Here is a 22,321-nt window from a genome sequence, read left to right as displayed (position 1 = left end):
CGCTGTTCTGAGCTTGTAGGCCTCCCGCCCTTAGCCTTGCCGCGATGGCGCCGTCCTGATAGAACTCCCAGCCTGGGCTGAGAGGCAGTTGGCCAAGTGGGCCTCCCAGGCCAGGACACATTTAGGGCCGTTCTCCGTGTTAGTCCTTCGGTATTCTCCCCGGGATGGCTCCCTGCCGGTCTCCGGTAGGAGCGGAGCTCAGTGTAGGGTAGTTTGGTCGGAAACAGGTCCTGCGCTGGCCTTCTTATCCCAAGTGTTTGTGTTTCAGAATGAAGACCATTCTCAGCAACCAGACTGTCGACATTCCAGAAAATGGTAAGAGACATGGATGTTTGCATGGTGTTTGCATTTTCACTAAGTTATACCTCGTTCGAAGGCCTCACAGATACGTTTTTTTCCTAGTTGACATATCCCTGAAGGGTCGCACTGTTATTGTGAAGGGCCCCAGAGGCACCCTGCGGAGGGACTTCAATCACATCAATGTCGAACTCAGTTTGCTTGGGAAGAAAAAGAAGAGGGTGAGTGAGTTGGGAGGGTAGTGGTCTGATCGCACCAAATTTGGTTGCCTTGAAAGATACAGAATTGAGTTTCCATGTTTTGTCATTAAATCTGATGCCCAAAATTGTGACTGGATTTGGTGGTGATCCTTCAGTGGAGTCGGAAAGCCATATTCTAAATAGACTGGATTATAAATTCAGTTCAGTACTAGAAGTCATTAGTGGCGAGATTTTTCTCATAATTGTTTTGTAAGAGTCTTGGGAACTGAAAGTAGTTCTTTTAAGCCTGGTAATTTGGGTTTTCCAGAAATCAAGTTTGCTGCAGCTTGTACAGAAATTGGTGTTCCTGAGTTGTCATTTGTCTGTAAAACTTCATTTGCGATGTATATTTTTTAAAAAATGTCAGCTGTTGAGGGCTTTATATATTGGATGCATTTTCCCAGTTGAATATTATGTACTTATTCACGGTTAATTCTTCTATCTAGAGTACTTTATGAGTAAGTGGACTGTATGTTCCAAGACTGACTTTTTGCAAAAAAAAAAAAAAAATCATTTTTTGTTCTGTTACAGCTCCGGGTTGACAAATGGTGGGGAAATAGAAAGGAACTGGCTACTGTTCGCACTATCTGTAGTCATGTACAGAACATGATCAAGGGTGTTACACTGGTAAGCAGAATGGGCAGAACACTTTGTTTTGGAAGCGGGGGTTTCAGGTGTTCTACACTTAAACACAACTTGTATAAATAAGTTGTGAGTGTAATTTAGGCAAGTAAGCTCTAGAAAATGTTTTGGGGAGGTTCTGAGCTTCTGTCCATTTCTCTGGAAAGCATATTTGATGTCACTAATTCTCTTTCCAAACTTCCACCGCCCTCTTCCACAAGGCCTTTAAGATAAATTTGACGTTACTTTTGCTAAAATGTGTTAAAACTCAAGTCTTTTCCAGAGTCCTCCTGATTATAGCACTCTGTACTTAACTCCCTTATAAACCTACTCAGTTATATTTCCATGTGGACCTTTGCTCCCAGGCGAAGTTCCTTGAAGGCAGGGGATGCTGTTTTGACATCTTCAAATCTTGCCTTCTAATACACCTTAGTAATTCAGTTAACATTGGTCTAATGTTAAAGATAAATGGCTTTGGATTCTCAGTAAAATAAGTTAGCATTGTTAACTGTGTGGCATAGGAGGCAGTAAATAGCTCCTTAAGGACCTTTACCATCTGGCAAAGGAGACAGGAATGCATATAAAATTTTTTGTAAGGCTTGGTACAGGTGACGTTTGTTTAAAACCCAGACAGTTCTATGTAAGGAATGTCAGTTTTAAATTATAATGTAAGCATATCACAATATTTAAAGCTGGATTTCTTGTCTTTCAATTTCAGCGTTCCTAATTATTTGTTTGCTCAACAGGGCTTCCGTTACAAGATGAGGTCTGTGTATGCTCACTTCCCTATCAACGTTGTTATTCAGGAGAATGGGTCTCTTGTTGAAATCCGAAATTTCTTGGGTGAAAAATACATTCGCAGGGTTCGGATGAGACAAGGTATGTATATACCTTCATATTTGGTTCCAAATATGAGCCAGTATTTTGGATCAGCTTTAAGTAAAACCAGATTAACTTATTGGGGGTAGAGTGTGAAGAAGGGATTTTGGTACCAGCTTAATGGCTTTACAGACATTAGGTGTGATTAGTGACATGAGGACTCTCGTATAAAAGTAAACTTCGGGGAAGCAAGTATGTATGCTTTAGATGAGATTAGGCAGACCAAGCTTGGTACAGTTGATTAAGTAGCTGAAGACTGTGTTCTCTCATACTCTTTAATTGAATCACTGAAAATCTGTAACCATTTTGGGACAGTCATTCAAATAGAAAAACAAGATGTTGGCCCAGATAAGTCATACTCTGTAAAATCAAAATATTAAGAGCTAGTTCATTTGATGTGTGGAATTTTAATTGAAATACTTAAAAATTATTTCATATTGACACTATGCAAATACATGCTCCCCTTTTAGGTGTTGCTTGTTCAGTATCTCAAGCCCAGAAAGATGAGTTGATTCTTGAAGGAAACGACATTGAACTTGTATCAAATTCAGGTTTGTATATTTACTTATCTATGCCTGTAACATTTTGCTAAATTTAATTGTTAAATTTAAATTGTTAAATTGTTAAATTAATTTTAATTGTTAAATTAAATTTAAAATTATTCCAAATCTCTTTTCAGGCTTTAAGTATAATGTAATAAACTACTGTTTTAAAAATGGGTTTGGCTGGTAAAGTAATTGCGTTTTTCACTCTTACTAGCTGCTTTGATTCAGCAAGCCACGACAGTTAAAAACAAGGATATCAGGAAATTTTTGGATGGTATCTATGTTTCTGAAAAGGGAACAGTTCAGCAAGCTGATGAGTAAGATTTAAGGTAAGTTCTTGTAGTGTCTGGTTTTTATTACTGTTTTAGTTGGGGTCCTTTAAAGAAACACGTAGGAGTTGTGATGGCATAGAATGGAGAATTGCATTCTGGAATGTATTATGTTTCAGATTACATAGAATTAAATTTTTCTGGTCAAGGGTGCTGGAGATTTACCTTTTTTTTTTTCTTTTTTCCCTTTTTTACAGTTGTCCAGCTACAGAGCAGCAAGATAATGGATGATTTCTTAGACCTATTTGTGATACATCTTTAAGATGCAATAATAAAAGTCGTCATTGATTTGGGACTTTTTTTTTTTTCCTTAAGCTGATTATCCTTTCAAACTTTTAAGCAAATAAACAGTTCAAGTCAGTTCTAGTGTGCTAAGAAAAGTAACAAACAGTTTTACTGAAGGACTTTACAGAGAAAAGGCTTGAATCTGATTTCCAAAGGAATATCAAGGGTGTTACAGGCAAGAGGAATATAGTAACAGTGTCAGATGACTTGAAATTGTTAATTGGATATAGAAAATAAGAAATTTTGTAGTGATCTAAAATTGAATGTTGTGAGGCAAGTATATGTCATTCACTTGTCTATACCAGTAACTTTTTGTGAAAAGGCAACTGAGAAATAGAACAAAGAGGTTTTGTAAGTGTTAGAATATTGAGTTTATGATAAACATGGTTTCAGTGCTCCAGGATCCTCTCAGTCTTAAATCTTTGATTTGCTGTAGGCATTTATTTCAGCATCCTAAGCCCTCATAATTTTAAATTAAGAAAAATAGATAACAATCACTTGGAACATGTATGCTTTAGTGAGATCTTAAGCCAAATAAATGGGGTTTTTCTATATTAAAGAGTTAATCTTTGGTTTGAAAATGGTTAAATTTTTTATATGTAAATTAAACACGGTAGTGTTTAAAAATTGTGGAGCGCCTGGTCTTTCAATTTCTTCAATGTTTTGATGACCACTGTGGTAGTGGTGATTTTGTAAATAAAGGCACCCACTACCTTTCATGCAGAAACCACGGTGCCAGGTCCCCACAGCTTGTTGCTTCATCTTGGTTTTGTTACAGAAGGAGGACGTATTTTTGGTTTGTGGCTGATTTTCCTGAGAAGCACCATAATTGGGTCCGGATGCGTTTGACTGTTGCTGCAAACTAGGTCTTAGCTCAGTTACAACTTTTAAGAAATGTGAATGCCAATAGGAATTGCTTTGAAGTAGATAGTGTTGGGGCAGGCATGGGTAGGGTTTTGGTGAAATAGGACTTGTTGAAGCTAACCATCAGTGGGAAGTCATACTGTTGCTACTTAAAGTTTAGAGGGTTTTCATGCTATGGAAATGAGACAAAATCCTTTTTCTCCTGGATTAGACCTAACTTACTCACTTCGTTTCTCCCCCCAAAGTTTTAGGCAACCACCAGAATGCTTTTTTCAGACTGCCCTCCCTCTTAACCTTTCTGAGTAGGCCACAGCCGAACTGACCTTCATGTTCACCTTATATCCTTTAATCTATTTAAGTTGTGTTTTCCTTTTAGAGAGGCATCCTCAAGTCTGTTGCGATTTTTAAGTAAGCGCCTCCTCAGCCACCACTGTACTGTGCTACTCACCCCCCTGCCCCCCGTGTATGTAACCTACTCCACTTGTTTTTGTACTTAGCCTTTGTAATGGCATTTTTGTGGTTTGTATGCTTTTTAAAAATCCTGTAAGAATATAACCATAGTGAGCATGAGATACTTCTTTTCATACTGGGTATTCTAAGTACCTGGAACATGCACAATTATTTGCTTAGTGAATGACATCCAGAGCACTGTAGATTTGTTATAAAAGACTCGGGCGATAATAGCATTGGGACTGGAAAGGGGGTAGAGATGTTTTTGAAGGTATCGACAATTGCAAAAAAATCTGAGTGGGGGGGTCATTTCCAAATGGTATTATTAGAGGTGTTAGTTGTAAGTAAGTAAGTCGTTGCAGCTGTGGGCATCGATAAAATTCTCCAGGATTGAAGTAGATAGGTGTGCTGAGTGAGACTACATGATAACCGTGAGAGGTTTGTTGTGGCTAAGTAGTTATTAAATGGAAATCACTAACGTAAACGATAGTAGTCTAGTTCTTCCCAGAAGAGATGTCTATGTCTTTTGAATGCTGTGGATAAAAACTGATTTTCCCAAATCTCAGGTATAGGTAGGTGTCCATGTTTTTGGACAAGAAAATATTCAGAACTAAGTTACCCTAGTTGGTGGACCACTTGGGAAGATGGGGCAGGGCAGTGTTGGGTTAGAAAGCAGTTAAAACAACAAACCCATTCACATTTGACCAGATTGTTGGTTATATCTAAATAATCAGCGTAAAACAAGTTTATTTGGAATAAATTACATTAAGAATTAAACACTTATTGACTGTACTGATCTGATTTTCAAGACTAAATACCATAGTTGTGGCATTTCTGTGTATATCAACTTAGTGAAAGACAAGCTTCTATAGAAAGCACAATGTAACAATACATGAGTTGTAACACAAGTTAAATTCTGTCATAGATTTTTTTTTACCAGCAAGTTTCAGAAAAGCTTAAATTCTAAAGGTTTCTTCCATTTGCTCATCAAGAATGATCAAGTTTCTAATTGACCTTTTAGATTTTTAAATGAATTTAGCATAAACCTTAATATTAGTGTAATCGTGAACCAAATTAAGTTTGCCTAGGGATTCTTGTATGGTGATAGCTTAAAAACTAGTAATTTCTGAGTGACAGAAGGACCATTAAAGCATGAACTACTATTTGGGGGAGCTTTTGGCAAGGCAACATGTTGGAAGATTAAAAGCTTAATCTCAAAAAGTGAAGACAAAAATAGTGAAGGTTAATGAACTTGTAAACTACGAGTGCAAGATAATCAGAGCAATGCCTAAATTTAATTCCAAATCCTTATCGGATACATACTTTCCCAAGATCTTAGATGCTGGGTTAATTTGATAAATTGCCCAACTGATAGTTCCCATAAGAATAATCACTGGAGTGAACCTTTGGCACAATGAGGGGAAAATGCCTAATGGCAATTTTTTTTAAATGAAAAAATTAGCCAGTTATTGTAATTTTGTATAGCCACAGGTCTACTGAGGTCTCAAAAAATACAAAAAGCTACTTACAGAGCACAGCAAAAACAGCCAAGTTTGGGGAGTAGATACCAGGTGGACACGGAAAACAGACAAGAAACTTAAGGCAAATTTTACTGTTTGAATTTGGCCACCAAATAGCAAGTTGGTTTCATATCACTTGCATTTACTTGAATTAACCAGTTGTGTTATCTTTGTAGTATATTTGGGAACACTACTATTCATTGTCAGAATCTATTCATTGTCAATTAGAATCTTAAGTACAAAATTTGGCTTTGACATAGGTGGACCCATAAAACAAAAGGGCCTTAATAGAGGGTAGTTTTCTACTAAGGTCCTTAAAGGACTTTAAATCTTAAAGTTTGAATACCTGGGATATATAGATTGTACTTAACTACGTGGATAGTTAAAATTTAGATGTTAACCTAAAGAAAGGGTATACATTTAGGTTTTCAATATACTGAGCAAAAGTAGAGTTCGAGAAATTTGGGGGGGTGGGGGCGGGGAGGAAGTCCAACTTTCTCCAAATTAAGATTTAAGAATTCTAGTTTCAAAAGGTGCAATGTAACAGTTTCAACTTCTTAGACCACCATGCTGAATCACATGCAGAGTCAGTTACTAGATCTAGATAGGACTGCATTTTACACTCTGGTCCCTGTATGTGTATTTTGTCAGAATGGTGAAATTCAGGGGAGAAAGTTTTATAGACTATTATCCTTTAACAAAACTATCTTTCTAGAATGTTTGTCTTAAGTACACTGATCTTGTTTATCACCATAAAAATCAAGTGAGGAAGAATATTAATTTGTCTAAAGGGGTAATTGCTGCAGTGAGCCTGGGCGACTTCCCCGTCTTCAAAAGCAATTGGATCTTACTCTTCTTAATCCTGTAGTCTTTCCATGAAATGAGTTTCAGAAGATATTTTTTAAAAACTAGATCTGATTAAAGGAGAGACCTCACAAAATTTGAGGTCACATAAATGATATATTTTTATTCTATTGAGTAAAATTAGGATTGTTGTGCTTAAGAGTCTGCTGTAACTGGCTATAGATAAAGCACTATTTACCCTATTGTTTTTAATTCCCTTTTGAGAACCACCCTAACCACAAGGGAATGCACTTTGTTAAAAGTGACCGTCACTGATGATCCAGTGTTAAGTTTTAAATCTCTGTTAATAGTCGCCAGCAAAGTATACTTTTTCAAAATAATTTTATTATTGTACGGAGCTATCGTATTTATAAAGAAAGCTAGAGAATAGTAAACACTTTAAACTTAATGAAGCAATACAGTAGATAGTCCTTAAAGCTTACACTGTAAAGCCTTGATCATCAATGAAATTCACTGATAATCAACATCTAAGTGAAAATTCATTTGAACCATATAACAGACATGGATTGTCATTACCTTGTTTACCATGAATATTTCAAATTGTATATTGTAGGTGTAGCCTCTGTTAAGTTGCCAGTATGTAGAACTGGAGTGAATTTTTTAAATGTCTGTCATACAGACAGAAACACAATCAGTTTAGCTAAGAACTCTCTTCTGACCTTTTCTTAATGGTATGTGCTGTAAGTTCTTTGCTTTCCAAAATTTTCTTCTCTTTCGCTTATGAAAAATGGTAATTGATAAAAGTAGAGCTAGAGTAGAGAAGAAACAACAACCAAAGAATATCAGTGGTTTCTTCTGCATAAGAAATAAGCAAACAGCACACTCTGTGTTTCTTTGATTCTGATTGCATCTAGAACTACTGTTCTCAGAAGGAAAGCCATTGTTGCTGATGAGTTTGTTGTAAAACTGTATAGAGGATTTAGCTTTGAAATCAGATGTGAAGAATCCAAATCGCGATTTAGATTTTCCTTCAGTTAGTTTGAATGTATAATAGCCTTTGACTTTGATGTTATCAATCAGGTATGCTGAAAAAAATAACAAATGAACATTAATCACATGGACTATAAAGACAAAAAAATGATAATGGCCAATGCTGGGAAGAGTATAAGTACTTTCAAATATTACTGTTTATAACAACCCAGTAATTCCAAACTAGGCAACCCATCCTAAGGAGATAATCAGAAATCAAAGATTTATAGGCAAATAGAACTTTTTTTAATTAATAAAGTTCAAAATAGGGGCCTCCCCAGTGGCCCAGGGGTTAAGTCTCAGCGCTACCACCTAGAAGGGCCACTCTAAAGGCCTGAGTTTGATCCCTGGCCAGGGAGGTGACCCACATGGCACAGCAGACCTCCCTTGTTTCACCCACTGCTCCCCTCAGCAGTGTATTTCAGTAGAAATGCCTGTTCTGCTCCTCCCCCTCCCCCACCTTTCACCTGCACTCCCGTTCTATGCAAAAATTAAATCTTTTTTGAAAAGTTCAAGACAGGGCCTCCCCGGTGGCACAGAGGTTGAGCGCTGGGTTGCGAAGCTGCCTGCAGCCTCTAGCGCCGGTTCGATCCCCGGCTGCTCCCCGACCACCGGAGGAGGGTAACACATGGCGCGCAGACCTCTCCTGCCACCCGCTGCTCCCCTCAGCAGTGTACTATGGTCCTTCTGCCTGCTCTGCTCCCTGCTCTGGCTCTGGTGAATTCTCTCACCCTCCCGCGCTTCTGACTGTACCCAGTGCGTGTATAAATAAATAAATAAACAAACCAATTAATCAATCTTTAAAAAAAAAGTTCAAGACAACCTCATCCAACACTAGTGATTAAATACCTAAGATGTGTGCACATGATGAGTTATTAAGCAACTATTATAATAATGTTTACTAAGTACTTTGATATGGAACTTACTTATAATGTGATATTGGAAAAAAGTTGGATCAATTGAATTATAAGTTCAACTGCATTAAAACTAGCAGGCACACTAAGTAATCCAAATATCAGTGGTATTGTTTGGGGAGTGAAATTTCAGGTGATTTTTAAAAATACACATTCTATATATTCACCAAACTCTGTAATGAGCTGACGGTGTTACTAACGAGTCCTCTCCCCTCATTCTTTTGTTCTCATTCCCTGAGACTGCCGTGCTTTATTGTGTTTGAAATGGTCTCAGAACCTCACCTTTCAAGGCTTCCTGAATATATTTCTCTAAGTAATATTTTCGGAGTTCATCGTTTTCCAGGGACTGGTCATCGATGCCGTTGGCCGTGATGTAAACATCCACGTGGCCATAGTTCTTCTGGATCCACCTCAACACCTTCCGCTCCCCCCAGGGTATCACGGCCAAGCGGGTGGGGGAGCTCAGGCAGGTGATGTCCTGCAGAAACTGGACGTCTCTGTCCGAGTCGTAGCTGCTGCCGTTCTGGCTCGCGTGCATCACGAACCTGGTGGTGAAGTGGTTAAGCGCGCAGAAGTCCGCGGCGCCCTTGACCAGCCGCCTTTCCTCCTCGGTGAAGTGAGGCAGTGTGGAGCGCGACAGCCCTTGCCTGTTCTTGAAGGCGATGTACTCCCTCATGGCCAATGGGTAGTCGCCGGTCTTGAAGAGCGGATCTGCGAACCAGGCGATCTCGAACTGCAGGAACCGCTCTGCTGCCTTCCAGTGCGAGTCCGCGTAGGGGTTGGCGGGTTCCGCCCAGTCCGAGTGCAGAGACAGAGACAGGGCCCCGCGCTGCGCCGGCCGGTACTGCCGGTCATACAGGTGCCAGACCAGGGCATGGGCGATCAGCAGGTTGTGGGCTGCCCTGTAGGTGTCGTTACTAGTGTGGCTGTAGATGTCACTCAGCCGGTTAGGCTCATTGATGGTGATCCAGAGCTTCACCAGGTCCCCCAGCTCCTGGAAGCACAGCCGGGCATAGTCCTGGAAGGCCCTCACCGTGGATGAGCTCAGCCACCCGCCACTGTGCAGCAGTGGCAAGGGGAGGCCCAGGTGGGAGTGGGTGGGGTAGTACAAAGTGACCATGGGGGAGATGTTGAGCTTCAGCCCTTCGCTGACCACACACCTGTAGTACCTCAGAGCTTGTCGGTTAATCGTGGACAGGTTACCAGTGGGAAGGATTGAGGACCAGTCCAGAGCAAACCGGTAGTGGGTGACTTTCATCCTTGCCAACATCTCAAGTTGTCTTTTGATGCTGACAATATCTGTACATTGAGCTGGCCGCGTTTTCAGCCTCACTCCATCCACTCGGTGCAACAGTCTGTTGCCGGTCACATTCCATACATACAGGTGAGGATCATTGAACTGTGAGGAGAAAGCCACCGACTCGGGCTGTGAAAAACAAGCATATTTAGGTAAAGCTCACCCCAGCAGACAGGCTGTTAGCGTCCTAGTCTGAGAAGAAGGACCTGATCTTACTTTGCCTATCACTGACAGCAGAGAAAGTAAATGATGCATAAGCCCTTCATGATGACCTGTGTGTTACTGCTGTTCTCCTGGTGATGTCAGACAAAAGACCTGATGGATTAGTCTCCCTTCCAGACCTTGAAATCTCCCAGGGAGATCAGAAAACAGGGAAGGAACCACACCCAAGGCTTGACTTGGAAAGCAAGCTGTTTCTCATAAAATACTGAGAAGCTGTTTGCAGTTCTACTGTCGTAAGACCCTAGGTTATAAAGTAGAGTCTCACATGATTGTTACAATTCCTCATGAAATCAGCTTGGTGCCCTCAGTTAAAAGGAATCACACACACCCCCAAACCTTGCCATTTGGGCCTCCCCTGGTGGCACAGGTGGTTGAGCGCAGCGCTGTGAAGCTGTCCGCAGCCTTTGCAGTGCTGGTTCGATCCCGGCTGGCCAGCGAGGGTACCACACGTCACGGCAGACCTGTCACACCTGCTGCTCCCCTCAGCAGTGTGTTTTGTCAGTCTGCCTGTTCTGTTCCCTGCTCTGTCTCTGGTGAATCCTCTCACCCTCCCGCGAATCTGGCCTGTACCCCATTCTTGTATAAATAAATAAAATAAATCTTTTAAGAAAAAAATAAAACAAACCCTGCCATTAATTGAAGGCAAAGTTAAAATCCCAATAGTAGACAATTTCACTGAGATCAGCATTTGGGGTTAGAGGAGGCAGGTTGTTGACCCTGGCTGTAGTTCCCAAAAGACCAATGGGCTGGGATAGGGTATAACCCCTTGTATTTGCAGAATAAAACTATAAAAATGCCTCCTGTTTGAAAGTGGTGACATATTTGCATCATTATGGTCTTGCCCATCCTGCGCCAGTGAGAATATATTCACTCAACAGAATACTGAATGCTTTTCTTTGCACGAGGTACTTGAGTTATGATTAGAAAGGACAGTAAACTCCTAAATTGACCCCTGGATCTGGCAATGTCTCATTCCCTGTCCCTCCACCAAGGAGATGACCCTGGGCTCCTAGTTCTTTCCCTTTAAAGCCATGCTTGGCAACTAGTGATGGAGCAATTGCATCTACCTCACAGGTGTGCTCTGAGGCATCACCAAGTGCTCTGTCAACTCTAGAGCACTCTATAAATATAAACCAGACAGGACCTGCTTTAATTTTCTCTGGTGGCAGTAATTGCTTGCTAGGCTCTTGAGTCTAAACTAAAGCTAACGTCTTACTAAAATTAAAGAAAAGGACTTAAGGAAAACACTTCTGAATTTGAGATTGTCAGAAAAGTAAAAGTTCTATACTTGTTTTATGTACTTTTTTTTCCAATGAATGAATTTAAATGCACCTGGAAAAAGTGACAATTAACCTTTGGTAAATATTTTCCTTCTAATTGTTTTCTCATGTGTAATTTTCATAGTATAACTACAAAACCATTTTACTGCCCACTTACCATCTGCTAACCAGTTGTCTAGAACACTAAATGGTGGAAATACTGATCATGTGAACATGAAGTTAATCTGCATATAATTAAAATCTTCCTAGTTTAGATTGCCAGTTTTAGTGGTTTGAAACCTCATAGCATCATAGTTTTGAAAGGGTGTGAAGGCAATCTTAGTTATAATAATAAGGCAAAGCCAGATCAAATGAAAATCTAAAAATCTCTGGAAAGCATTACTCAGATTGCAAGTGGTTAATAGGTCTAGTTAAAGATCTCAACCCTAGCTCAGGGAGTTTCATTCTAAACTTCTATTCCCCACTGAAAGGAACCTGGATTTCTTGGAAAAATGACTTTTTCCAGATCTGGAGCAGGAAAATGAGGTGATGCTGGTACATCCTGTGCTAGAAAAATAAGGAAGTGCTTAAACAGTGAAAGAATTGTCAAAAAGGTACAGGAGCCACTTAAAGGGGTCCCATTGGCCAGATTTGAGATAATTTGAGCATAGAGGACTAATGAGACTGACAATAATGAATTACAGCACACTGAACTGAAGAGTCCACCTAATAAATACAGGACTAATCAGAATTTCACCATTTTTGCACTGTACAAAAGTAATTCAGGCAAGCTTCATGAATTAATGTTTAAGACCACTGAGTGAAATGTTGGGGAACAGGCTACATATATGGTTTCATATCATCAAATTACTTCTTTTTTTTTTTTAAACATTTATTTTTATTTATTTATACAAGCACTGGGTACAGTCAGAAGCGCAGGAGGGTGAGAGAATTCACCAGAACCAGAGCTAGGAGCAGAGCAGGCAGACTGAAGTACACTGCTGAGGGGAGCAGCAGGTGGCAGGAGAAGTCTGCGCGCCATGTGGGACCCTCCTCCGGTGGCCGGGGAGCAGCTGGAGATCGAACTGGCGCTGCAGAGGCTGCGGGCAGCTTTGCAACCCAGCGCTCAGCCGCTGTGCCACTGGGGAGGCCCATCAAATTACTTCTTAATGACAAATAGGAAAATAACCTTTCATTTAAGAGGTTCAGGAAATGCCACCTTAACCTAGAGTCTGGTGAACACTACCTCAATATACTAATGTCTTCAGTAACAAAACACTGATATCATGTAGCGCTGATGTGATGTATTAGGAAACATAACAGCATCTGTGTAGTATTCACTCCAGAAGTAGTGAACTGAATTTTTAAAAAGATTTATTTATTTATGCATACAAGAACTGGGATACAGGCCAGCGATGTGGGGGGTGAGAGGATTCACCAGAGACAGAGTGAGGAACAGAACAGGCAGATTGACTGAAATAACACTGCTGAGGGGAGCAGCGGGCGAGGCAGGAGAGGTCTGCTGCGCTATGTGGGTCTCCTCCCTGGCCGGGAATCGAATGTGTGCTGCAGTGGCTGCTGATAGCTTCGTAGATTGTGTCCCAACCCCTTGTGCCACCAGGGAGTCCCCCAATAGTGAACTGAATTTAATAGAGAAATCCATTAACATGAGACTTTTAAAATCAACTGGCCTCAACTATTTTTTTTTTATATTTAAAGGGCAGGTTTATTAGGGAGGGAATAAAACAGTTAAAGACACTTGCATTGACACAAGCGGGCAAGAAGAGCTGCCCCAGAAGGGACATGTTTGCTAAGAGAGGCCTGCATGGTTGCAGGCGGGCGGCCTTGACAGGTCACGGGCAGGCAGGAAGGCTGCTGCCCTGCAGAGGGAGAGAGTTGGTGAAAAGAGGCACCTCCATAGGCAAAGGTGGGCAGTGGAGTGCTGCCACGACCTGAACTATTAAAAAAAATATTAATACCATGAGGTGGGGAGTGGTTGCTCTGAATTCAAGGAGGCTAAAGATTCAAGGAGGCTAAAGATACCAACATGTATACTTGTTTTCTTGATATACTTTTTTTTTTAAAGATTTATTTATTTATTTGTACAAGAACTGGGTACAGTCAGAAGCGCGGGAGGGTGGGAGAATTCGCCAGAGCCAGGGCGGGGAGCAGAGCAGGCAGAAGGACCGAGGTACACTGCTGAGGGGAGCAGCGGGCGGCAGGAGAGGTCTGCGCGCCATGTGGGACCCTCGCTGGTGGCTGGGGAGCAGCCAGGGATCGAACCAGCGCTGCAGAGGCTGTGGGCTGCTTCGCAACCCAGCGCTCAGCTGCTGCGCTACCGATAACTCTATGAAGGACATTTTGGAAAATTTAAACATGAATTATATGTTAGATGATATTGGATCAATATTAAATTTTCTAGCTGTGATGATGATACTATAACAATAAAGGAAAATGTCTTTGTTCTTAAGAGACATGCTGAAATATTTTGGGATAATGGTAATGATGTCTGCGAACTTTTCAGTGGTTCATGAGAGAGAGAGAATGTGGCAACATGTAAGCAATTGGCCAACTTGATGAGGGACTTTGGTATGTATTATTCTAGCTTAAAATTTCTCAAATAGGGCTTCTCTGGTGGCGCAGGGAGTTAGGACGCAATCTATGAAGCCTTCCGCAGCCACTGCAGTACAAGTTCAATCCCCGGCCAGGGAGCAACACACATGGTGCAGCAGACCTCTCCTGACTCGTCCGCTGCTCCCCTCAGCAGTGTATTTCAGTCAGTCTGCCTGTTCTGTTCCCCACTTTGTCTCTGGTGAATCCTCTCACCCCCCACACCTCTGGCCTGTACCCCAGTTTTTGTATGTATATATAAATTAATTAAAAAAATTTTTTTCAACCAAAAAGCTGGAGGTGAAAAGTATGCTAAGAGGTGGAGGGGGAATAAGATAGGGATGTATGGGGGAAGGAATATTTTTATGGTATTTCTTTCACTTGTCAGTCTCTCCATAAAGGACATCTAGTTTTTTGCCTACACAGCATCTAGTCGTATATCCTATAGATGATTTTTCAAAAAGCACCCTAAGTCTCCTTGGCAAATCATTCATCTTCACTCTTAATTCAAGATAAATTGACTCCTTATTGGGCTACAGGTGTGAGCATGAAACCCAGCCTGAGGTGATCAGGGGAATTGCTTTCCCCTGACCAAATGATCAGCAGCCACTTAGAGGGTCAATCGCTGTGGGAACGGGTATATTATCTTCAGATGCAGCAGCGATTTTTGTGGTTGGGTGATAGATAAGCAGGAACTTTTGTCTCCTGAAATCTTTCTTTGCTAAGTCTAGAATTTGGGGAGATATAAAAACCCATCTGAAGTGGTGAGAAAGAGAGGGCCAGCCTCTGCTGTGTGGAAAGGAAGATAGAAACTGAGTAAGTAATGGCTCCATAGAGGGGGACACAAGTGAAGATAATTATTCCCTGTGTTTATGTTAGTCTCTGTCTCCTTTTCCCTTTTACAACTACGATCCTTGTTTAATAACAGAATACTGCTCATTTAAAACCCTGTTTCCTAAGACTAATCCTCAACTCTGAAAGAGAAGTCTTACCATTTATGACAACATGGAAGGAACTGGAGGGGGCGATGCTAATTGAAATAACCCAGATGGATGATATCACTTATATGGATAATACTGGATGATATCACTTATATGTGGCTATAAAGAAATAAAGCAAAAGAACAGACAAAACCAAAACAAACCCTTGGGTTCTAACTGCAGAACTGAGGTTATCAGCGGGATAGAAAGGGTGGGAGCAAACCGAGGAGGGGGTTCAGTGGACTGTGGTGGAGGATGGATATTGGTAATTTGGTGGTGGGTGTGGCGTGATGACATACATTTGAAGAGGTGTGAACCTGTACCCCTAAAACATATGCAGTGTTATAAACTGGTGATACTTCAGAAATAATGTCTTATTTAAATATCAACAGGGATGGAGATTCATCAGCTATAAGATTTGCCCTTTTATGGTTGGAGCCCTTTTTTTCTGATGCCATCCCTTGTACATCTTGTTGCCCTATGCTTCTAGAATGCAGGTATGAGTGTGGTCTTTTGAGATGTTACAGCATAATGGTATGGGGACAGATCTGGGCCACCTGGGCAGGTTTTTTGTTTTTTTTTTAAGATTTATTTATTTATTTATTTATTTATGCAAGAACCGATTCACGGGAGGGTGAGAGGATTCACCAGACAGAGCGGGGAACAAAACAGTCAGACTGACGAAATACACTGCTGAGGGGAGCAGCGGGCGTGGCAGGAGAGGTCTGCGCATAATGTGCGATCAAACAGGCGTTGCAGAGGCTTCGGACAGCTTTGCAGCCCAGCATTCAACCACTGTCCAACAGGGGAGGCCTGGAGGCCCTAGGTTTTTTAACTTTCCTTCTGTTTGTAAAATAAGTGTTTTAAGATTCAGTAGAGAGGATGCTCACACATACAGCAGTTAAATGCTTGGCATATAGTAAAACTCAAATGTAACTATCAATGTTATTTTGGAAAGAGCTCTGTGTTTCTGGGGGCTTGAGGGTTGCTGTTACAGCTCTACAGCTATTTGAGTTTCCTTGGACAAATCACTTATGTCTCAATTATTGCTTGACATGTCTCACTTTCCTCATCTATAAATGAAGGATTGGGATAGGAGGTCTCTAAGGTCTCACCTGTCTCTAAAAATTGAGCTTGTTCATTCACTGTGGATTGAGCACCTGCCATGTGTCTGGCACTGCTCCAATAGGGTAAACACAGGCAGCAAAGACTCAAACATCTCCACCTCCATGTGGAGAGAGTTTACATTCTATTATGGGAAGACAGATGATAAATAAGAAAAATGTGTTAGATAGTTACCAGGACTCAGGAGGTGGAGTTTGAAACAGAGAGACATCGGTTAAAGGGTACAAACTTCCAGTTATGAGATTAACAAGTCCAGGGCTCAAATACACAGCATGGACATTACAGCTAATAATACTGTCGTCTGTACTTGAAAGTTGCTAAGAGAGTAGGTCTTAAATGTTCTCACCACAAAAAAGAAATGGGAATCACGTGATAACATGGAGGTGTTAGCTGTGGCAGAACCACTCAGATCACCACCTACACCTTAAACTGACACAACTGAGTGTCAATTATAACTCAGTGAAGTTGGAGGGAGAAAAAGCTGTAAAGTACATAGAATGTTAGCTAAGGATGAATGCGCCATAGGAAAATAAAGCAGGAATAGGAGGTGAGAGGTATTGGAGTTATGTTTTTTGGGGAAAGGAGCGAAACCTTATTGAGGTGACATTTGAGTAAATCTGGAGAAGGTGAGAAATGAGTCATGGGGAGAGACCCCATGGAAAACAGAGACCTTAAGGCAGATTACCCAGATCTATCAAAGAGCAACAATCACTTTAAAGGGCCACTAATAAATTGCTTTTGGCAAAGCAAAAATCTATAAAAATATTTTTCGTATAATTTTGACACTACTAAAAAATGCCTTTCATATAAATGCCTGTAAGTTCTCTCTAGACTTCGTGTTCATCTCCACCACCGAGTATGAGTTTTGGTACATGAGAAGGTCTCAGTAAGCATTACTTATTACATTATTTTGTCTTTGTCTCCTTCCCTCTTTTCTTCAGTTCTCTTTAATGACCTTATAGTATTTGATATTGTCTGACAGTTATCTCTGGCTCTCACTGAGTAAATAAAATAAAATATTGTGTATTATTTGTGTCCAAATTATAGTTAATTTGCAAGTAGCTACTTACCTTAAGGACTGATTCAGTGACACCCCAGGAGAAGTCGCAGGGAAACTGACCCCGCACATCTGGTGTGGATTCTTTTAAAGTAAACCCATTCTCTCGTATGATCTGTTTATAGTAAAGTGCTGAAGACTTGGGCTTCCTTTCTTTTTGTGTACTATTAAAATTCACGTAAAATAATCCTCGGCGAGTGGTGTAAGCATCCTGCCATTCAAAGCCATCCAGGAGAGACCAGGCAGTGTAACCAAACACTTGTATTTTATCAAACCTTATTGCTGCACAGAAAGAAAAAAAAAGCAGAGGCCTAAACACGCTGGTTCATTTCACAATTTCACAAACAACCTGCCAGGGGACAGCCTAGTATGAAACCAACCCCCTTCCTACACTGTAAGCCCATTATATCAAATAGAAAACTCATGCCTATACTTGAAAAGTAGCAGTTATTTTCATGCAAAATAGTACCCACCCCCCAGCCATGAATGACATAAAGGAGCAAATTAAAATTATTCCTGAGCCTCAGTGTGTAAATCTGTGTCACAGGGCATGGTAATTTCCAGCCCTTTGGGACCAATGCAGATGTCTGTTTATGTCCAAGAATTTCTCATTTCAAGCTTGGGTTGGTTTCCATTTGTGCACAAACTATCTTCTAAGAAATTATCCTTCAGGGACTGAAAAAGCAGCTTTGAGAACTAACAAGGGGATGGCGCTCTAAGGAGGAGAAAGAAGCACCATGATGTAAGAACAAGAATTAACTGGGCCGAGGGGCAGGAGGCAGGAAGGCCTGCTCTGGAGGAATCCAGGGAGGGTGCTATTGGGCAAGTTTCTTGACCTCAGTTACCTTATTTGTGGAAAGATGACCTCTTAGGACCTTTCTAGCTTGAAAACACTGACTCAGTAACTCTTAGGAATTGGGTAAAATGAAATATGCAAGTCAACAGCAGCAATAAAAGTGACAAATTCCCAAAGCAACCGTCAATCATTTTTCTTAAAGGTTTTTGTTTCTCCTGTAGAAATGTCTTATTTCTACATTTTGGATATATATTTTTAATAACCTACAGTCTTTTCCTAAAGGGTGGAATATCCAGGCCAAGAGATTCCATGGAGACAAAAACATTTCAGCAGGCCCTGCTTCTGGTCTCCTTGCTGGCTAGTGTCCCGAAGTGGGGTGGTACAGTGGGGAATGGACACTTCTGCCCATGTGCATGCTGTCTGGTCTAGGCTCTGGAGGCAGAGTCTTCTCTGGAGACCCCATGTGCATGTATGTGCCATGGCTGACTGAGACTCATTTCATGCTGCCCCTTCCGGTGGGTCGGGAAGCAGCAGGGTCTTACTCTCCTCGAGGAGCCCCCTACCAGGATTCTATGCTGCAAAACCTGACATATTCAGACTTAAGACTTTTTAAAAAATATATTTATTTTATTTATTTATGCATATAAGAGCTGGTTGTAGGCCAAAGGTGTGGGGGGTGAGAGGATTCACCAGAGAGTGGGGAACAGAACAGGCAGGCTGACTGAAATACACTGCTGAGGGAAGCAGTGGGCGAGACAGGAGAGGTCTGCTGTGCCATGTGGGTCAGCTCCCTGGCCAGGGATCGAACTCGTGCTGCAGTGGCTGCGGATAGCTTCATAGTGCTGAGACTTAACCCCTTGTGCCACCAGGGAGGCCCTAAACGTATGACTTCTAAAAGAGCTACAAGGTTTTAAAACATGCATAGAAATTTCCTTTATATTTCAGTGAAATAAAGCCCAGTTCCATAGTGGGTAGAGCCATCATAATTCAGGCTTGTCTACTGCTCTATGATTTCAACCAGCCACCTGTAGATGTCACTACTTGAGTAATGCAGAGGAATGAGGGGCTAAGCAGGGGTCGGAGAAAGATCTAGGAGCCATGGAAATAAGTCAGCTTTGCCATTCATGACTCATTCTTTGTCTGCAACTTTTTCATCTTTCAGGCATATAATAAAAGTAAAAGGAGCACAATTTCAGGAAAAGCTTCCAGCATCTTAAAAGTACTGGTGTTAGAAAACTTCAGACACACCTCTCTTAGCAGTATAATTTTCTTAACATACAGAAACCATCTTGTTGCCCTTTAAGGATGCATCTGCAGTCTATAAAGGGCATGAGAATAACATTAAAAAATTTCATCAGCATCAGGCAACAAAAGTAAGAGCCATATAGGGGCATCCCTCTCTTGATTTTGCTCTGCTCTGTCCTGCTTCACAGATAATGTTTCTTTCTTTTTTTTCTTTTTTTTTTTTTTTTACAAACCGAGAGTTTGTGGCAATCCTGTGATGAGTATTCATATTGTGCTCACTTTGTGTTCTGTGTCACACCTGGTAACTCTCGAAATATTTCAGACTTTTTCATTACTGTGGTATCTGCCATGGTCACCTGTGATCAGTGATCTTTGATGTTACTGCTGTAATTGTTTTGGGGCACCACAAACCACACCCCGATATGCCAGCAAACTTTGCAGTGTTGTGTATGTTCTGACTGCTCACAGCAGGCCGTCCCTTTTTGAGGCCTCCCGGTTCCCCGAGATACAACAATATTGAAATGAGGCCATTCAATATGGCCTCTCAGTGTTTAAGTGAAAGGAAGAGTCACACACCTCCTACTTTTAAAGCTTGAAATGATTGTGCTTAGTGTGGAAAGCATGCTAAAAGCTGAGACAGGCTGAAAGCTGGGCCCCTCGCACCAAGCAGTTAACTAAAGGGAAAGTTCTTGAAGGAAATTAAAAGTGTACTCCAGTGAGCACACAAATGATAAGAAAGGGAAACAGCTTTATTGCTGAGGAAAGAAAGTTTTAACTATTTCAATAAAGATCCAACCAGTTGCAACATTCCCAAAGCCAAACCCAGAGCAAGGCCTGAACTCTTCAATTTGATCAGGCTAAGAGAGGTGAGGAAGCTACAGAAGTTTGAAACTAGCAAAGTAGTTGTGTGGTTAAGGAAAGACGCCACCTCCATAACATCAAAGTGCAAGGTTGAGCAGCAAGTGGCGATGCAGATGCCTGTGGCAAGTTATCCAGAAGTATCTAACAGGGAAATTGATGGAGGTGATGACGCCAAACAACAGATTTTCAATGTAAACAAAACAGTTTATACAGTCACACATTGTTTAATGACAGGGATGTGTGCTGAGAAATGTGTTGTTAGATGATTTCTTCATTTTGTGAATGTCACAGCGTGTGTTACACAAACCTAGCCTCTACCTAGGACCTCTGTTGTTTATGTGGACTGCTGTTGACTGAAGCTTGGTTATGCATTCAATTGCATGATTGCATTTGAAGAAGATACCACATAGGATTTAAATAAGATAAGAAGTCAAAACTTGGCTTATAAGCTCTCAAGAACTGGGGTATAGGCCAGAGGGGTGTGTGTGTGGGGGGGTAGGAGTGAGAGGATTCACCAGAGACAGAGTGGGGAACAGAACAGGCAGACTGACTGAAATACACTACTGAGGGGAGCAGCAGGCGTGTCAGGAAAGGTCTGCTGTGCCATGTGAGTAGATCCCTGGCCAGGGATCAAACTCGTGCTGCAGTGGCTGGGGTAGCTTCATAGGTTGCGTCTTAACCCCTTGTGCCACCAGGGAGGCCCAAGAAATACTTTTTTTTAAGGTTATAACTGCCTCTGATGAATCTGGGCAAAGTTTATTGATTCATCCTGTTAAATACCATTAAGAACAGGCATTGACTCATAGGAGGAAAGCGAACTGTCAACATGAACAGGGGTTTGGAAGAAGTTAATTTCAACCCTCTTGATGACTTTAAAAGTAGCTCAAGACTTAGTGGAGGAAGTAACTGCAGATGTGGTGAAAATAGCAAGAGAACTAGAAGTGGATTCTGAAGATATGATTGAATTCCTTCCATTTCATGATAAAATTGGAATTGATGAGGAATTTCTTTTTATGTATGAACTAAGAAAGTGGATTCTTGAGATGGAATCTACTCATGGTGAAGACATCCAAAACATGTTAGGATATTACATAAACTTAGTAGATAAAGAGCAGCAGGGTCTAAGAGGATTGGCTCCAGTTTTGAAAGTTCTACAGTGGATAAAATGCTATTAAACAACAGTACACACTACAGATAAATCTTCTGTGAATGGAAGAGTTGATAGATATGGCAAAATTCCTTGTTGTATTTTAAGAAATTTCCACCTCAACCTTCATAACCACAACCCTGATCAATCAGCAACCAGCAAGACCCTCCACCAGCAAAAATGCTATGACCTGATAAGAGTCAGATGATACTTAGCATTCTTTAGCAATGAAGTAAGTATTCATGTTGTTTTTAAAAACATGCTATTGCACACTTAATGGGTTATAGTATAGTCATGCATCACTTAATGATATTTCAGTCAATGAAGACCACGTATATGACTGTGGTCTCAGTAGTTTACCCAATAGCCTAGGTGTGCATGAGTGCATGAGGCTCTATCATCTAGCCTGGGTAAGTACACTCTGTGATGCTGGCCTAACAACAAAATGACCTAACAATGTATTTCTCAGAGTGTATCCCTGTCGTTAAGTGACATATGACTGTATAGTGTAAATGTGACTTTCATATACACTGGGAAAACAAAAAGTACATGTCTATGGTTTTATTGTGATATTCACTCTATTTTGGTGGTCTGCTATGGAATCCACACTATTTGTGAGGGTGCCTATATTCAAAGGTGACATTAAGTATCTAATAGGATAAGTATTCAAACTTCTTAAAAAACCTCAAGTTAAAGTGCAACCAACCTTGAAGAACCTGGTTGAGGAAATTCTTCATCATATAGATGGCTGTGGTGTCTTCTGTTTTCACATGACTGTCTGTGAACCAGCCATTCTCAGCAATCAAGATTCGGGGGTTGCCATATTCCAGTTTAATCCAGTTCAGCACTTCTCTTAAATTCAGTGACACAATCTGCCCCATTTTAGTCATGGTGTTCTTGGGCTTGAAATTGTTGGGTCCAAAGGAAAAAGCAAAGAAATCTGCTG

General features: G+C 41.0%; 2 protein-coding genes across 2 annotated transcripts; one reads left to right on the top strand and one right to left on the bottom strand.

The window, feature by feature from the left end:
* Nucleotides 1–269: 269 nt before the first annotated feature.
* On the top strand, nucleotides 270–3,271 carry LOC311188162 (large ribosomal subunit protein uL6; the record flags this gene model as incomplete). The annotated part of the gene is made up of 7 exons (XM_084259912.1): nucleotides 270–315; nucleotides 403–518; nucleotides 1,068–1,163; nucleotides 1,904–2,036; nucleotides 2,507–2,587; nucleotides 2,796–2,910; nucleotides 3,108–3,271. 6 exons carry the CDS (start codon nucleotides 270–272, stop codon nucleotides 2,900–2,902), a joined length of 579 nt encoding a protein of 192 aa, XP_084116038.1. The 3' UTR covers nucleotides 2,903–2,910; nucleotides 3,108–3,271.
* Nucleotides 3,272–7,529: 4,258 nt separating this feature from the next.
* Nucleotides 7,530–22,313, bottom strand: LOC311188161 (beta-klotho-like; the record flags this gene model as incomplete). The annotated part of the gene is made up of 4 exons (XM_084259911.1): nucleotides 7,530–7,918; nucleotides 9,059–10,202; nucleotides 17,340–17,608; nucleotides 22,082–22,313. Coding segments are annotated over 4 exons (2,034 nt in total), but the record flags the coding sequence as incomplete, so codon positions are not given.
* Nucleotides 22,314–22,321: the final 8 nt, after the last annotated feature.

This window comes from Talpa europaea, assembly GCF_964194135.1.
Source record: "Talpa europaea genome assembly, contig: HAP1_SCAFFOLD_421, whole genome shotgun sequence".
Taxonomy (NCBI): Eukaryota; Metazoa; Chordata; class Mammalia; order Eulipotyphla; family Talpidae; genus Talpa; species Talpa europaea.
This window is presented reverse-complemented; position numbering and strand designations above follow the sequence as displayed.